This window comes from Catharus ustulatus, chromosome 3, assembly GCF_009819885.2.
Source record: "Catharus ustulatus isolate bCatUst1 chromosome 3, bCatUst1.pri.v2, whole genome shotgun sequence".
NCBI lineage: Eukaryota > Metazoa > Chordata > Aves > Passeriformes > Turdidae > Catharus > Catharus ustulatus.
Window position 1 is genome coordinate 49,170,106 of NC_046223.1, and position 19,575 is coordinate 49,189,680.

The window sequence follows — 19,575 nt, forward strand, 5'->3', positions numbered from 1 at the left end:
TTAAAAATGCTGAACATTCAGAATGAGTGGCTTTTGTGAAAATTCATTTCACTGGCAAGGGGCCTATATGTTACTGTCACTCGCTTTGAGCAGCACAAGTGACTGCCAAAGTCTGCCAAGGAGGGATGGAAAACAGGTTCCAAAATGTTACCAGGATTCTAACACTGACTTACCAACAAAGAAAATAAAAATGAAAATGCAAAAATAGTTTTTATTAAGGATGCTAATTGTGCCTCAGATCAACAAACTTTTGAACAAAATGATTACTGACCTCAGTCAGACACTATTTCTTTTTCATTATAGCTTTTGAACTGATCTGAGTACACATATCTGCATATGCATATAAATAATTAACTTCCTCATGAACATACCAATGCCAATGAAAACGCAAGGTAATTTCTATTAGTTTTTAAACCAAGACAACATGAATTAGATCTATTTGTTTCAGATGTGCTTGAAGTAAAATTTCACTGGCTATACATGTGTCTTAAGCTGCATAGTCAGTACTGAAATAATACCAGGTTTTTACAGCCAGTTGTAAGAGATGCCAATCACTGCATTTCAGATGAGAAGGCACTCAAAGTAAAGTACAGACTCTACCACTCACTTTTAACATTTCCAAAAAAGAAAATGTAGTATAAAATTACAAAGTTGCAGTAAAAACCCCCACCCCTCAATAATTTCCTCAACACTCTTGTCTCCCATGCAGAGGTAATGAAGCAGAAGTCCATCACACACAACATGCAAATCCTTCCAGCTCTGCACACCAGGAGGTCAAGACCCACTCAGCTGACATAGGGATCTCTAGGCACATAGCAAATAAGAAGCCCTTCACAGTTTGTAACTATACAGAAAACGCCATTAAATTTAAGGCTATTAGACAGTTACACTGATACCTCCCCCTTCAATTACACATAACATACAAGTTTGTCTGCTCCCAGGGCTCTGCATGACAAACAATGGAAGACAAATGAAATCAAAACAGCTATGTAACATGGAAAAAAACCCAGCCCTCCTTGGATTCATCCAGCTTCAGCTAGGGCTGAAAGGGGTTGTGTGGCAGTTGTTTAGAGCTCCGCTCTCTATGGCTCATCACACATCTTGAACTCTACTGCCTCTTCAAAACCCCACAAAACATCCTCTCTTTCTCATCCAAAAAACAAAGACATATCTTGTTTTGACATTATGTTTAGCCCGCAACATCTCATAGCAGACCATCAAGCTTGTCCTGTCACTGCTGTTACACTGAACTCCCTGCAGGTTCAAGTATGCCTGAAGGCCGAGTCCAATCAAACTCGATCTCCATTAGAGGGCAAGAAGTAATCTCACCATTTTGCCTTTTTTGAGAGGTGTCTGTGTACATGCAAAGAGATCAATATAAACCAAACTAGCCATGTCCCTAGCATTTGTGTTTCCTATTTAGTATTCATTCAACATCTACTGCCATGGGACCTTGGTATGCAACAAAAGCTGGCAGGTATTACCACAGTTCAGCACTCATACAAATTTAAAACTTATTATGAATAGCTTATTCAGCATTATGGTCATCATCTTAACTCAAAAAAGATAAAAGTCAACAAACCCTAAGCAAGAACTGACATTAGAGCCCTGGTGTAAAGAACATTAACAAACAACTTAGTAACAAGAACATTTGAGACGTGAGCTCCCTGAATTGCTCTGTTTCTCAATTTTCCTCTGAGGCTGCATAGTTACAGACACAGTGTGAAGCTAAAAATTTGTCTGAATATTCACAGTGGTACATATAGGTTGAATTATTGTATTACTATGCAGTGAAAATCCCAATCAATTGAAGGACCATAATTCAACAGCGGAAATCTGGAACTTGCTGTCAGCTTTTTCAAGATCAAATTGAATTCACTGGCAACACTCTACACAGGAAAGCTGACGACATTAAGGACCAGGCAAGAAAAGAGAGAGGAAAAACACAGAAGGAAGATGTCTCAGTCTCCCACTTTTCATACATCCAGTCTGAATAACAACAGCACTGCGTAACAATGATAGGAAATTGGTAATCAAAACGTTTTATTTAAACATACCAGGTATCTCTCCTCCTGCCTCATGTTGGGGGTTCGGATCATGTGATTCTGTTCACCTCGCCAGTCTCCGAAACGTCGAAAAAAATAATTGGATAGGAATCGGTTGACAGGATCTCTAATAATATTGATGTACACAGGCTGGTCCCCTCCAAACCTGGTGGGAAGAAAATGGGTGAATCTCATCACACAGTTCCACACAGACACGTATCTATATTCTCTCATCTGAATGCTTTCAAATTACTTCCTACAGAAATTCAGAGCTTTTACAAGGTGAGGAGTGAAATGAAACTGAGAATCTTACAACTAGTTTCTAAACCTTTGTAAATGCATAAATATGGAATCACATTAAGCTATATGCCTGCTACAAACGTTTTAGTTGAAAACCGTTTCTTACACTGTATCAACAGTTTCGCCTCTTGAGTTCTGCCCTTGCTGTTTTCAGATGAAGAACCTTCTGCAGATGAAGCAGAGAATAAGCATTTCTTCTCAACACACTTTCCATCTGGGCAGTCATGTCAGAACAGGCACCACCCAACAGCAACTGCTGCAAGGCAGCTTTGGATCCCCTTTGCCTTTACAGTAAGTGTAGTAACGTGCAAAGGATTTTCAGCTTACTTTGAAAGCTTTTTTCCAAAAGCTACTTCTGGATGAACTGACAGATATGCATGGTATTTCCAACTTTTTATTTGCTGGAACTTTGTGCAGAACCTCGTCCCCTCACCCCCAGCCTGCATCACCGGCTGGATTTGAGGTTATTTCATTGTTATGCGATATCTTACCCCTGTACTACACTTCATGAACATTTTTTTTATTTTTAAGTCATTATGAAAATTCTTGCTTCAAAAATGAAATTAAGTATCAATCTCAAGTACATGCAAGTCCAAGGAAAAATAAAGGGTAACACCAACTGTGACCAGACTGCACATAAGCAATATGAAGCATAAACATCTGCAACTTAGAGACGGGAAGGTAAACCAGAGCAAAGTCACCACCTTGACTTTACCCTTTTGTACGTCTCCTCCCTGTGCTAAGTCACAAACATCTTCAGTTCAGCAGCTGGGATTCCAAAAGAGGAAAGGAGGAAAAACAAGCTGGGATGGTTCATGATTACACTGTATTTACAGAATATTAGAATACTGACTGCGTATTTTAGATCAACATACAGCATCAGGAGAGCAGGCCTAATTGGAAGAAAAAAGGGGAAGTTGCTCACACTGTTCCATGGTCAAAAAATTTAAAAATGTACCTTCATGGAACAGATTTATGGACTGCAAATTCTGTGAGACAAAGAATAAAATAAAACCTTCCTGGACTGAGAAGTTCATAGGATAAACTCAGCTTGGAATTGTCTTCATCTAAGAACATGGATTGTGCTTCCCCCTTCTGTTTCCCCAATTTAGGTGACCAATTCTCACTTAAGCATTAGCTTACGCTTTATTTTTGGGAACTTTTAATTTAAATGCTATTCTGATGATTTTCTGAGTCACAATTTATGTAATTTCTTCTAAAATGTAAAATACTAGATTAAAAGAGAGAAAATTGAAGACACTCTTTAAATTTAAAAAACCCCTCTCAGTTTCTCCTCATCTTTTGAGGCGATGAATAATTGAATTTGTATAATAACAGACCAGGGCGTCTCATAAATATTAAAGAGGCAGCAAAATTGTTTAAAATTATGAATTCTAGTAAAAGACAAAAGAAAAATCTCAGAGTTTAAACCTGATTTACTGCATGATTTCCCAGACTCCTAAATACAGTCTGCAAAGGCTTGTCTCATGAGTAACTACGCCTATCAGTAATCTCATTGACCTCAGTGCTGCAGGATCACTGCTATAATTTGAAATTGCACAGACAGCATAAAATTTTAGAACAATCCAATTAAAAAGGCATATGCTCCTTGCTTCCTGATTAGTGCACAACCCGTTTTGGACATGGATGTGCAAGTAAAATATCCTGAATTTAGTACCCTGAATTCTTCTCTAAGCTTATCTTTGCTGCTTTTTATCTTTATACAGAAATAAAACTTACATTTACAAAAAAAGGCATTCCTGCAAATACCACAGGACAATGTGGGCATAAAGCTCTAACAGTATTTACTCAAACAGAAAGCTTTGAGTGGATGCCTTAGCCTGGTAGTTTTGAAAACTAAACTCAAATTGCTGGAAATAATAGATTGCATCTAAATTACTGAACAGATTATCCTCCTGCTGCTTGATGCAGATAGCAATAATCCAAAGTGGAGGAGGGCAAAGAAAAGGGGAAGAGTAGAGACAGTAAGAAGGGATGACACTACCAAGCTGGCTTAAGATAAAGACAAAACAATCACAAGGTTCACAGAAAAAGGAGAGCAGGGATATCCAGCCCCAGGTTTTGTAGAGGATGTTAAACCTAAATGCTCATCGGAAGAGCAAAAAATGAAAATCAGACAGTTAGTAGCTGTCTTGATAAAAATTTTCAATACATATTGTCTTTTCTGAAGTAAAAGGAAGGTGAGATTGCATAACCAACCCACCATATTCCCAGAGCCCGTCCTTTTGCTGGTAAGATCATGTTTCTGAACATGAGAACAGCAAATTCAGGACCAAAGGCTCTGAGCAAAGAGGCTCACACAAGCTCATTCATCCCAAGAGGACAGCTGAGACAGGAGGCCACTCTTTCACAAATGCTACGGAAGAACTTCCATTTCCATAATGGAGACTGTGAATGCTCCCCACTTCCCCAAACACAGGACAGCTCAAATTTCTGATTTTCTGCACAATGTAACCAGCTGCTATACATCCAGCTGTGGGTTGCTCCACCAGGCAACAAGCAAGGAATTATCAGAAAAATCAAAAATGTTCTGATCCCTATTAAAATGTGCATTTTCTTTTAAACATAGTTTATAATACTTCAAATTCCAACCATTTGTTTCTATGACTGTACTCAAAGTCTTTTATGGAAACTAAGCAGCGCTTACATAGCTTAAAAAAACCTAATGGTTAAAAAAAAAATCAATTACCTTAAGTTATTTAGAGGAAAAAAGGGCAAATCAATGCTCCATTTTTCAAGTATGTTCTACATATTTTTAGATACCTATCAATCACAACATATTAAATGTTCTCCTGGGTGAAACTTTTCAGGTTAACAACACCTACATGAAAGTGCTCTCACAAAAAAATAGATACGTGCTCTCATTTTATGCACCACATCACCTTATTTGCACTCAAACACCTATTGTGAAGGATTCACAATGGGACACAATCATTTTTTAGGCCTGAATAGCAGATTTACCTTCTCTGAGTGAGATCATGATCGGATCCTGCAAGAAGTTGCACAAATATTCCCAACTCCAGCAGCACATTGGTGCAACTGGGAAGAGTGAATCAGGATACCACCACTCCACCAGAACACCACAAATGGATACACCAACCCCCACAACATTCTTCCTGTACTTAATGTGTCCCGATTTATTCTATATATACACTAATAAATCCCATTAGTTTTAACTGGTCTGCTGTTGAGGGTATGTTTTTGGAATCCTCATCAAAAAACCTATTTGCAAGCTTCAATCAATGATATTTTAATAATATATTCCCCTATGTCTTTTTTAATAAAAGAAAAACAAAAACAAAAAAGTCTGAGAAGTATGTGAACTTGGCCCTTCACATTTCTGATGAATTTCAGTTTTATTATTTACATGACAAAAATCATAATTTAAAACCATTTACAAATCCCTTGCAAATTAGGGAGGGAAAAATCAATAAAAGTGATTTGTTTGGCTTTGAAATTGAGGTTTTTTAGCTCCTATTATATTTCATTTCACTTCAGGAAGCTGCTGCCTTTGCGTTTAATACAAAACTCTTTACACAAGCAGAAGCAAACAAGAACCAACAGCCACATAATATTAACAGAAGGAGGCATACGGTATCCTTCTTATAAAGAAAGCGCAATTTCCTTTTACAGTGCCATATAACTGAGAATCATATGCTGAGAGTACAATTGCCCAGCCATCTTTACTCATCAATTATGTTAGAACTCCATTACCTGCCCTGCAGCACAGCTTCACAGAGAGGTCATGGAAAAACACTCACATAGAGCATTCACCTTTTTAGGACTTAAATAAGATGCAGTTACTTCAACATTTATCTTCTAAAAAAGGTATTTTGAAGTACAGTAATTTCAAGACTATAAGGCGCACCCTTTTGACTAAAATTTTCCCTCGAACCCGGAAGTGCGCCTTATAGTGGGGTGCGCCTTATCTGATGTACAAAGTTGCAAAATTTGCCAAACCAGCAGTGTGAGCTGTGAGCCGTGGGGGGAGCTGGAAGTGCCACAGCAGCTGGCTGGGGGCGGGCCTAGGGGCCCATGGCACCGCCCCTGCTGGGTGAATGCCACCCAGGGGGCCCGCGGCACCCCCCTTCCCAGGTCCAGGCAGTCCTGGGGGCCCATGGCTGCCGGGTCCAGGGGGGCCCGGTGGCTCGCAGCACCACCCCTGCCGGGTGGAGGCGGGCCCAGGGGCCAATGGCTGCCAGATTGAAGCGGGGCCTTGGCCAGCAACCACGCGGGGTGAGTTGGGGGCGGAGCCTCACTGCAAAAAAAAAGTGCGCCTTATAGTCCGGTGCGCCTTATGGTCGTGAAATTTCTGTATATGTTTTCAGAACTCTTGCATCAGCATGAACTTGTAGCAAACCAATCCCTTGCACACAAAGGCACCAGGCACTTCTGGGATGCTCCAGTAATCCACCTCAAGGATGAGATGCAAAGAGGAATGGGCTGAGGTACTGCCAGCCTCCATAATCAGGAATTTGTTTATCTTCCTGCTCTTGTCTGTAGTGCCTCTCTTGCAGCCTTCACCCTCATGCTGTAGTCATATTTTTAATCTTTTCCTTAGAACTGGGGAAGCTGATACAGGGCATTTCTCTACTGATGCACCTATGTCACCTGTATGGTTATTTCAGTCATAATAGTAGTGGCGTAGCTGAACTGGTATAAAGACTATATAGAGTAGACTTCAGTTAAAAACTCTGGCTTCGTGAGGCCTTTTTTCCTTTTGTGCAGAGTACTAACTAGCCTGCCTCACCCCAGCAGGCTGAAGTAAAAGTTATGCTTTTTGGTTATTGCTCTCTAGTTTATCCTAGATACAAAACAAGCAACACAGAGAGGTGATGTAATTGCCACCCCTGGAAGCATTAAAAAAACATACAGATGCAGCACTTAGGGATGTGGTTTAGTGGTGAACTTGGCAGTGTAGGTTTACAGTTGAACTTGATGACAGTCTTTTCCAACCTTAGCAGATCTATGATACAATAAAATAAGTATTTCAAAACTGCATCTTTGACCGGCCTGCCTTTCAATAGGAGGTGTGCGGGGATACAAAATGCCCAGTGGTTCGAGGTTAACAGTAAAATAGTGCACATCCCTCATCAATCACCCTTTCTGGACCCGAGACTTCAATAGTACAAATTTCAGTTTCTGATGTGTCTGGGTCACATCACTGTAAAATTGTAACTGAGTCTTATAGGAATTGTTTAGTAAGCTGCTTCAGATCAGTGAATGGCTGAAAAATAACACTGTAAAGCCTTGTATTTATCTATTTCATTACCCTGTAAACCTATTAGAATATTTTAGGCAGCATTTTGCCAGTCATTCATGCATGCTAATCAACGAGGGTCTTTTTTTACTCTATAGTTTTCATTCTCCTCAGAACATCAAAGTAGTCTAGTATATAAATTCACAATGAACAGCATCAACATGGATAAGCATCCTGCATGGGTTCCAAGTAAAGGAAATACTAATTTTGTTTTCACTTATGTAATGCAAAGTTACAGCTAGACACAAGTAAGAGAGCGAACACTAACTTTCCATGAAAGACTAACAGCAGCTAAACTCTGCATTAATTAAAATCACCTAATTCCAGATACCCTATATTTAAGACTTTCTTCCAAAGGTCTGGCTTAGGATCTCTCTGGAGCTCTGATTAATGTTTCACTAATTCAGTGATGCAAATGCTGTGCATTATATTGAAGAAGAGAAAAGCTAATTACAAAGTATTACAATAAATTTCCCTCAAATAGTAGAATAGCTGATACAGCTCTTTGGGAAGTATTAAATCAACAAACACGATAGGAAGAAAAGATATATTTTCAAAATTGAGTGAGACCACAGATTTGGCTTGGGGCTCAACTTCTTAGGAAGGTTATTATGCAAAGGATGCTGCAATGTACTTAGCACTGCATATTCAGCTTCCTGTATGAATACATTTATCAAGGGAAGTATGGGTGACTCCAGCTGTCCTGTGGAAATGGCTGTTGCAGAGAACAACTCCATGTTAGGAGTGTCCATATGGGAACTGAAATGCAGTAAATTGTGTGTAACAAAAAAAAAAAATCCTTGTAACTCGGCAGTATATATCATGTATGCAATCTATAGAATATAAAAATCAACATAAGTGAAACTTGTAACACGGCTGCCCTGTCACAGATGTGAAAATCTATCATCAGAGAGGGACTGTGAACATCACTCTGCTTAAGGCTTTGAACCTACACAGTTTAGCATGATAATCTGTGATCCAGAAGCTATGCACAAAGTGATAATATTTTCAGAAAGCAAAGCTGCAAAAGGAGAGAATAATGAAGGGAGTGGTTTGCTGGTAGAGAGCCACCTGAGCCACCAGGCAAGAAAGACATAAGAAAACATTTTGCACTCTAATAGGGCAAATGAAACCCAAAGCATCTAGAATCTGAAGCAGAGCATATGCACAGGGAAGGAGTAGCTCTGGCAAGGACATGAATACTTCCACATATTATCAGCAGTGTGGGAGACCTTACAGGCCAGAATAATCCAAGTTTCCCTTTTTCTCAGAAGCAGGAGGAAAGAGGAGCATAGACCTGACACAGCACTCATATGACTATTCAGAGTCCATTTTCAGGAAAATATGAACAAAGTTCAGCGTAGCATCACAAAAAAGATGAAAAAATTAAAAACCTCCAGCTTGCAAAGAGAATGAGAAGGAGAAAATAGAGAAGGCTGAGAGTTGACTGTATGACAGTGTGTAAGATATCACACATGAAATTACACAGGTGAAAAATTTGATGCGTCTTTCTATAGTGTACAAACGCACTTAAGACATCCAAGGAAAAAGAGTCAATTGCACTTCTCTGAAAAATTAGGAGGAAAAATAACTCTTAAATCACTAATTCCCTATTGAAAGAATTTATCAAGAGCAGCAGATTCTCTATTACTGGTGATTTAGAATCAAGACTTCAATTTCCTTCCTGAAAGATGGAAGCCGTCAGGTTTAAACTTATTTTTCAAGGGTAACAAAGTTTCAAAATTACTCAGAACTGTCACCATCCATGTTTTTGCCTGAAGGCATGAACAGCTATGCAATTGCCACTACTAGCTTCAAAATCCTGAAGTATAATCTGTTCTGTTGCTTTGTTGTCCTTGTTGTTCTAACCTTTTCTTAAATGTCCGATCTAGAACTCAATACAATTCAAGTCCACCACTTGTGTTATCATTACTCATTAAGAGCTGCATAATCCCTTTATCTCTGCAGAACATTTTAAATAAAAACATTCAGAAGTGACAGTCCCCTCTTTCCCTATCTTCTCTGGTTTTTTTTTCCTGCAATTTTAGGTAAATTTTTGAAACCTCTGATCATTCTTCCTATTCTCTTTTAGACACCTCTGGACAAATAATCATCCTTCTTAAATCAAGCTACTCCCAAACTGGTAATCTGCAGTGTGAATGTGAGCATGGAAGCTGAACAACAGTAAAAACAGGATAATTGAGGAGCAATGCCTGATCCCACCTTCAGTAACAAGATTTCAAGCAGCAATTTCTATTCTGAGACTATCATGTTATGAGTTGAATGAAAGATAGAAAGTCCATTATGCAAAGAACACAGGAAAGCTAAGGGAATAAATTTTAAATTAAATGATCTTGAAGTCTGTGGAAACACCACAAAGCAATGCTTTTTAAAAAAATAACCCCTCAAAAAACCCTGCTTAGATCACATAAAGGTCAAGTTGCACATTAGATTTGTGCTTAGCCGTCCATCAAGTCACAGTTAAAAAGGATCATTACACACTCAGATAATTAAAAAAATGTAGTATAAAAAAGGAAAAAAAATATGTAGGAGGGATTACAGCACCATGTGGCCATTCATGAAATGTGTACTTTACAAGGTAGACCTCACATGATGGTAGAAAGTGTTTCATGATGTGTTAGCAAAAAGTACAGATTATAATGAACACACATAAAGACACAGTGTTAAGGCCATGCACATGAGTTTAGCTGACATTTCCTTACTTTAACAGCTTACCCAGAGGGTAATTTTCTTTTTCTGCTACCATATTTTTAATGACATTTCCCTAAATGTGTATTTTTTTTTTTAAGGAGAAAAATATCCCACAACATAAAATTACTTCAGTAGATAATCTTAGGCTGCAATCATTGTTTCAAGATGTTGATTCAAGGAGGCATTCAAAGAGTCGAATCCCTCCCACAGCTGAGCTGTACAGAGTCAGTGCAAGCTGACCCAACTACTGCTCTTTGTACAAAGTATACCTGAGTTTGCATTCAAAGGGTCACAAACATTCAGCATCTTATGGCAGCTCCACGCATTTGCCTAATACACTCTTTGCAAATGCTAGTGGAGCATGGTTAACACACATAACATTGTGACAAAAATTGCATGACTAAGACAATGAAAACAGCATCACAGAATCATTCTGGTTGTACTAATCTCCAGTCAGTCTGTAAAAAAAGTAAAATTCTATTTCCAAATCAATGTATATAGAGATATTCATACATAGGTTAAGTCACTGCAAAGCAAGATGTTTATTTGGAGGGAAAAAAAAGAATACTGTAAACATATCAGCTTCTTGATAATTTGGAAGGATTAGATAACAAGCAAAACTTCCAAACAGAAGCTGCCTGCACCGAGCCATGCTTCAGCTTTCAAACATGAAGGTTATTCACATGACAAAGTTAATTCATCAACATTTACCTCCTTTTTGTTTGTTAGCTATAGACACATTTTGCAACAAAAATGGAATGGTGCAACATCAAAACATGCATGAAAAAAAAAACACGGAACCAATGACTAACAAAAAAATCTAAGCAACATTCAGAAATCAAGTCTTGTGTTGGGCTTATCCAGACTAAATTTCTCTGTCCATTCCTGCCTTCATATAGCATGTGATTTATTGCTACACATAGGTCAGAATTCAGGTCAGAGTTCAAGGAAAATCATCAACCTGACTAGCACTGCTGCATGTGACACTGCCTGCTGCTACAGCAGCTCAATTTATTTATTTTTATTAGCTTGTGTTGGCCATTGTATCTGCACAAAAAAGTAATAAAAAAAATTTCAGCAATGCTGATACAGACTGTCTACCAAAAAAGGCTTGTTTCAAGAAAAACAAGAACTTTACACATGAACTCTGCTAATGAGAAACAGAAAACTGGAAATATTCCTTAGGTTGATTCTAGGGAGTAAAGGCAAGCTCCTTCCCAAGCAGAAGATCCAACAGATCTTTTCTCTCCCCGCCACACCTCTCACACTGAACAAGGATGCAACAGAGCTGGGGTTGGCATCCAAGCAGGGCACAGGGAGGTAACTGGTGGCTGTGCCCAGCAGAAAGTCCACAAGCTCTGTTTTTTGCATGGCTTTCCCTCCAGCAGATGTACCTGCAGTGTGTTTCAGAGTCATCTGGTGACCTTTGCAATGTGGTTTCAAACCAGCCAACATGTTCAGAAATTATTTAGGAATTTGGGAAGAGAGGATGGAAAAATAAGCAGAACACCTGGAACTGCTGCATGGTTCTTATTTCTTTAGAAACTTATGCCAAAAGCAAAGTTTGTCCCCTCCCCTCAAGTACATGCACACATATGCTAAATGCACACCTAAGATATTAAAAACTCCAGCTGAAAGGAAGAAGAGGGCAGCAGCCTGACAGCACTGAAAGGATGACTCCTGACACAGTAGTGCTGGGTGATAATTCATCCTGGCTCTGAACAAATAACATATACTGAATTATAAGGATTAATTAAATGGTAAAATTAAATAGGATCAGTGGTTTATCTCTGCATCTCCTTAGCACATTATAGTAAATTTTAAAGGAGCTAATTCCTCAGCAGCCTATAGCTATGCAGAAAGTAAAGAATTCACAGCTCCAGTGAGACATGAAAAAGCCTGTTTCACTTTCTGGGTGATTGTTTTAATACTTCTTCCTTCTCTGACTTTACCCTGCCCTGATCAGCCAGCCTTCAAACAAGTAAAACTCACCAGCCACCGACAGAGGCATGTCCTTAGGTTTTTACACAGTCACCTGCAACATTCACTTACCCCAAGACATGAAGGAACACCCAAGCTCCCTGCTCTGCCTGAACAGGGGTCCATAAGTGCACGCCCAGAAAATAGCAGCTTGATGTTGGAGAGAGACATGCTGCCTTCCTGTGACCAAAACAGGAGTTGTGCAATTCTCCACATTCCTGACTCATCCTTCCCCAAAACTATGACCTTGCCACCCGCCTTCTGCATTCCTGCAAATGTTGTTCCTGCTTCTCTGAAATCTGTGAAGCTTGGAGCACTCACCAAGTGTCTTGAGTCACTGCCCAATGACTGTTACAGTTAATTCAGCACATTACTGAGAAATCAAGGGGGGCTTCTCCACAAACTTGAAGCTTCTGCCTGATTAATTTTTTCTTGGACTAAATAGATGACAACAGGCACTTATGATAAAGCACAGTGAACAAACTGGAACTATTCTGAAATAGCTTTTTATCTCTCTGCAGGTTATTCCACTTCTTCACAGCTTCTGCACTCCAACACTGTACTGCCTAGAACTACCAGCAACACCTGGAACCTCAACAAATATATCAACACATAAATCTTCACCTGCTTAGAGACATTATTTAATATTTGCTCCTTATTAACATTTTGGATGTTTTTCCCAGCAACATTAGTATATAAACTTCAAATCAGAAAAAGACATAAAAAGCCCCAAACTGACAAAAAACCAGCACCACTTTCTAATAAAGAAACAGTCTTGAAATGGACTGGATGGAGTAGCCACCCTTCAGAAGCATGGGGCCATCTGCTAAAGCCAGGCATAAGTGCACTGGCTAGACTGGGAACAGAAGCTGCAAAACACTTTGAGTAAAAGCTTTCTCTGTGACAAAGGTTATGTATAAATTTGCTAACATGAAAGAAGAACAAGAAAGTTTTTTATCTTCTGTTTGAAGCTGGAATTAATTAGAGTTATGTCTGTAAAAATTCACATAAGACTTGCTTTCATATCTGCTTTTAAGATTTATCTTTTTGTCTGTCTCTTCGCACTACTTTGGATTGAGAAAAGATAGTACTGAATCAGAAGATGAAGGAGAGTAAAGGGGGATTAATTTACTCAGCTGAACTAACAGGCACTCTTAAAAAAATGTTCAAGAATGAGGGGAAAATGGCCTTGGCAAGCATTCAGGGCAGAATGAAATTTTCAAGGTTTTGGAACTTTGTTCAGCAGAACTAATGGTGCTTTAGAAACATGCATGTACTAAAACTCATCACTGAAGGCTTAGCTCACTTCCACTGGAGATTTATTCTGGAAAAAAAATATAGCCTTTTTTTGGTTTTCACTTGGAAACAAGCGTAAGTAAGTGTTGTGATGTTTTTGTGAATAATCAGAGAGCTTTAAGTGCTGACAGGTTTATAAGTGGGTACAGGGCACAAAGGCAGAAAATGCAGTTTATTTGTTATTGCTGCTATTCACATTAGTAATGTGTAAAAAAAAAAATCAACAAAAAACCAAGTTTATTGTTTTACTACTGTTTGGGAAGCTGAGAAGCACCAATAAGGATGAGGAAAAAGGTGAGATATTTAATGCCTTCTTTGCCTCAGGCTTTAATAAAAAGACTAGTTGTTTTTGGGGTACCCTGCCCCAAGTTAGAAGACAGAGCAGAAAGAAGTCTCCTTTATTCAAGGGGAAATGGTCAGTGAGCAGCTACACCAGTTAGCTACACACAGGTCTACTGGGCCAGATGGGATCCACCCAAGGGTACAGAAGGAGATGGCAGAAGTGCTCACAGAGTCACGTTCCATCACTTACCAACAGTACTGGATAAGCAGGGAGGTCCCTGTTATTGGAAGTCAGCAAACTGAGACCCGTCTACAAGAAGGGCTGGAAGGAGAGTCCAGGGAAGTAGAGGCCTGTCAGCCTGTTTGATGTTGGGGTCAGGGAAGGTTGCAGAACAAATGATCCCGTGCGTCATTGTGTGGCACATGCACAACAACTGGGGGACCAGGTCCAGCCACCTTGGGTTTGTGAAAGGCAGGTCCTGCTTACCCAACCTGACCTACTCCTACAAGAAGATGACCTGCTCAGTGGGTGAGGGCAAGGCTGCGGATGTTGTCTGCCTGGACTTCAGTAAAGCCCGGGATGGTTTTCCTACAGCATTCTCCTGGACAAAATGGCCGCTCATGGCTTGGATGGGTGTACAGTTTGCTGGGTGAAAAACTGGATGGCTGAGCCCAGGAATGGTGGTGAATGGAGCTACATCCAGCTGGCAGCCAGCCCCAGGTGGCCTTACCCAGGGCTCAGTATGGGGCAGTTCTCTTGAACTGCTTCAGTAATGATCTGGATAAGGGGATCAAGTGCATCCTCAGACAACACCAAGGTGGGCAGGATAGTTGATCTGCTGGAGGGTGGAAGGTTCTGCAGAGGTGTCTGGGCAAGCTAGATTGATGGGCAATTGCATAATGCTCAACAAGGCCTGGTACTGGGTCCTGCACTTGTGTCACAACAACCGCAAGCAGTGCTACAGGCTGGGGGCAGAGTGGCTGGAAAGTTGCTTGGTAGAAAAGGACGTAGGGGTACTGATCAGTAGTTGTCAAACATGAGCCAGGGTGTGCCCAGGTGGCCGAGGCCGATGGCACCCTGCCCTGTATAAGCAATAGCGTGGCCAGCTGGACAAGGGCTGTGATCTTCTCTATTCAGCACGCGCGAGGCCACACCTCAGTTCAGTTTTGGGCCCCACACTACAAGAAGGACATTGAGGTGCTGGAGTGTGTCCAGAGAAGGGCAACACTGCTGGTGAAGGTCTAGACAATGTCATATGAGAAGTGGCTGAGGGAGCAGGAGCTGTCTAACCTCAAGAAAAGGAGGTATAAGGAAAACCTTACTGCTCTCCATAACTATCTTAAAGAAGGTTTGTAGCTGGGTAGGGGTTTTCATGGAAAAGGTGGTCAAGCTCTCCTGGGGGAGTGAGTCCACACCCTGGAGAAATTTTAAAAGACATGTAGTTGTGGCAATCAGGGATATACTTCAGTGGCAGATTTGACACTGCTGTGTTAACAATTGGACTTGATCTCAAAGATCTTTTCCACCCTAAATGATTCCACATCTTTATTTTAAGTCAAAGCAAATCATATTCACATTTTCATGATTCTGCTTGCATTTTTTCTGCTTCTCATAGTACTTTGATGATATGCTCTAAATGGCTTAAGGCAATCTCTACACATCTTGAAAACATTCAAGCAGAGAGGTGCAAGGCAAGCACAAGAGACTTCTTTTGTTCCAAATATGACCTACCAAAAAAGTAGCAAATTGACATGCCTTCTAACTCCTACCTGGTCTGCCAGTTCAATACATGCAGAAGGAAGGAGAATAAATTCTTTCTTATTCCTTCCTGTGAACAAAAGCTTGGTTTCAAAGGTATAAAATGCCAAACAAGAGAAGTGAGTCACTGGACCGATATCCAAAATAGTTGCTCCTGCAAAAAATTCACAGATCCCAGTAATGGCTCTGCTGCAGTGACATGTGGAAAGCCTTGTGCCTTTTCCTGGGAAGATGCATGAAGTTTCACCAAAATAGGGTTTTTTAATCTTCAAGCTGATCTTTGAGCCTTTCATGGATCTAGAGCTGCCCTAAACCTGCAGTCAGGAGTCTACTGGTGTCACCTGCCCATCGCTGTGCATTGGTCCTGCACCCCACTGTGATGGTTGCTCATGCCAACCTATTGTCTGAGGCCTTCAGCTGTCAGCCAGAAAATAGCACATCAGTATTCTGAGCCCCACTCTTTTAGTCTGAGGAGTTTTGTATGACTTTTGTGCTGATCTGGCAGAAAAGCTGGGGCAAATTGGAAGAACTATATTCCATAGACAATCTGAGTCCAGCTAACCACTACAGATAGGAAGTTCATAGGAACTATAAATGAATAGCTCAAAGAAATCAAGCGAAACTAGAACACTTTCATAGTATTGTAATATTTATAATGCATATTTAAATCACATCCTGAAATTTCTGTAAATGCAATATTTAACAATCCATTTCCTAATGAAATCAGTTTTTAAAAAAACATAGAATTAAATAAGAAAATATAAAACATGTTACTTCACTGCTAAGTATAACACTGCTAATAAATTTAGAAACTAAAATCTCAAAAAATGTTTAATTTATCAGAAAACACTAAGAAATGCTGAACACTAGCAAGCAATGTTTCTGTAATTCAGTGTTGTCTGATCTAGAAGACTCATCAGCCTTTTCATTACTTCACACCTACTAGTTAAACCAAGACACTCAATAAAACAAAATATGTTTTCAGGTTTGCAAGGAAGAGCATTATACATTAGAAATGGAACTCTCCAGGAATCGGAAGAGAGAACAAGGAAGATGAAATTTCATTTAACTCTTCTTGTTTCCATGTAAAAAATCATGCCCATATTTAAGTCCTACATCAAGTGAATTTCCAATTGCTAAAAAAATTTATTTTCTAAGAAAATAAAACTAAAAACACCCCACACCCAATTTTGTAATTTCTTACTATACTGTCTACAGAAGCCTGAAGCCATGTGCTCATATTGCCATGCAAACAAAATGCTGTGTATTTAGGCAAGCTCTTGCCAAGATCTGCACCACATTAATAATTCTACAGAATTTTAAAAAATCTAAATGCAAGGAGTCCAATCTGGTGGCACAGATATCATGGTCCCTGAGTATCACTTCCAGATTAAATTCACAGCCTGGGCAATAACCATTTGCAGTCAGCTTTAACCTCTGTATCCCAGCAAAATGTTAACTGGCATCACTCATTCAAGTCCTTCCAAAATTTCCTTAGAACTTTCATCCAAATTCAATTTTCTTCACATTCCATGTTATAAAAGTCCCTAGAGTCTTGCTGCATGCTTTTAAATATCTGCCAGAAGAAACTGCACTCCCATGATACAGAGCATCATCTGTTTGCTTGATTTAAAAATACTTCGATAGCCTGTGGAATGGGGACTATTTTGTCAGAACAAAATTAAATTGGTTATATTGGTGAAGAGTCATTCCAGGCACAAAATTAATGAACTCAATGCAGTTTTCAATCTCCTTTTTATGTCTGGCTATACAGAGATGAAACATTAACAGAAATGTTCTGCCACTTTTAAAACACAAGTGCACAGTTCAGAGACCTAAGTTATCATCTCTCACATGTTGACTGGAAACACTGTAAATCACAATCATCTCAAAAGGCAAAAGCATTTAATAGCATCCTGGCTTCACTAACATACATAATTATTCACAGACAGACATAATTTTCACAACAAACATAATTATGCTACAGAAAAGTGAATGTGGAGGAAAAAACCCAACTTTGGAATGTGAATTCTAGTGCCAGAAGGAAGGGAAAAAAAAGTGCATTGTATTGTTTATGAGTAAAAGAGGGAAAATGTTTTATGTATTACAAGTAATAAAAATCAATGAAAAATATTTTTGACCAAAAAAAAAATGCCTTACCTTGAAAAGTTGAGGAAATGAACATGTCTAGTGAATAAATAGGGCTGCTCAGCAGTGCTTATGTTTTTAATCAATTCCATCTAAAAAGAATTAACAAATCAAAATTTCCACATTATATCAATGCACAATTTGAGACAAACATAAAACTTTCAAAAAACATATGATGATACAATTTTCAAACCTGAATTACTCACGACCTCCTTCCCCACTCTCCCTCCCTAAACCCTCTCATCAAGATAGCATAATGAATATTTTACGTCTAAGCAAGAAAGGCTGAGCTGCAGACACCATTCTGCTACCATGGAGCTAATGTACTTCCAAAACACTTCCAGAAGTGGGTATCAGTTTAAAGAAAGGCATAAACTAAAGGAAAAATCTTAAACTCCTTCTAAATCTGCAAGAGCTTTCCAAATGGCAGCTGCCCTCAGAAGACACTAGTTCTATTCACCCTGATGCCAAAAATGTAAAATGCCTGAAACTGTAACAGAAAGCAGGAGTTGAGCCAATGGCCATTTTTGTGCAACAATAAATGCTGCCAACACAGCCAAGATACCAATTGATTTGCTTGTTTAAATATAGAAATAAGAACATGCAATTTCTTACCCTATTACAACAAATTAGGAGTACAAACTAAATGGGCACATTTAGAAAGATGATGCTAAATTCTTGTTGAGGCTCATTCACATATTTTTAATTAAAAAAAATACTCAAATTTTCAGATGAAAATGGAATAATGTAAGCAACACCATGGACACGATCATCCATTTTGTTTAAGCTGGGCTTTAGATATGATTTACAGGAAACTGAAGTGTCTAGTGAAGCATCATGCTAGAGAGTTGATGTTTCAGTTAATTTTGCTTCCTTCTTATTAATTTCCTAAGATTTATTTTCCAATTTTCTGTTCTGTGTTCAAATGTTATGGACACTGAACACAAATGCTCTTGAAATGTCAGGTTTATTGATTTTACAAACTGGTAGTAGAAAGCAATTCATACATTGAGAAAAAAAAAAAGGGGGGTAAGTCTGTGAACCACACGTGCTGATTTGAATCATATTGATTTATGTAGTAAATTTAAACACCATTAAGGAGACATTAATTAAAAAAAACCCACTCATTTATTACAACTTGAATGCTATAGTTGACAAAGGTGAAATAAACAAAAACATGGAGTCCAGCCTGTTGTGTAGTCAAAACAACGTGACTGGCATGTGTGGAGTTACTAGCAGCAAAAAGTGCACGGTAAAAAATTCTGCCCATGTATTAGCAAATACTAAACTATATTTAAGAGACAGCAGTCACCAATTTTTTTCTCTTTTAATGTCCAGTTTCTATAGAACTGCTATTTTGCCATGGTTTTTATAATGTGGGTCACATCTTACTGCTTCTTATCCATCTTGCATCCTCCACCTTTTCCCAGCACACATACCCCACATTCTTTCAGCCAACACAAGCTATGGCTATTTAACTGCCAGGGATGAATGAAGAAGTGCACATACGTAGAGACTTTCTCTACTTTTCCTCTGTCTTCCACAATTCTATACACACACATGTATAATGACCATTGAAGCAAACAGTTCAGCTTGTCCATCTTCTCAGGATGGACCTTTTCCTGTCCAACTAGCTTGAGTACATCAAGGCACAGACCTTTATACACCACACCTATTAGGTTTGAGAAAGTATAGCAAGGTGTGTTATGTCTGAAAAAGGCTGTAAACCCAAAGAAATGGAACGTAAGACACGATCACTAAAAGAAAGACAA

At 39.2% G+C, this 19,575-nt stretch overlaps 1 protein-coding gene across 1 annotated transcript in view; it reads right to left on the reverse strand.

Moving 5' to 3' along the window:
- UST (uronyl 2-sulfotransferase) overlaps positions 1-19,575 on the reverse strand; it is a 155,560-nt gene that overhangs the window by 55,469 nt on the left and 80,516 nt on the right. Inside the window, exons 4-5 of the mRNA XM_033056417.1 lie at positions 17,816-17,895; positions 2,058-2,211 (exon numbers count right to left, since the gene is read on the reverse strand). Coding sequence (XP_032912308.1) covers positions 2,058-2,211; positions 17,816-17,895 — 234 coding nt within the window. The remainder of the gene's footprint in view (positions 1-2,057; positions 2,212-17,815; positions 17,896-19,575) is intronic.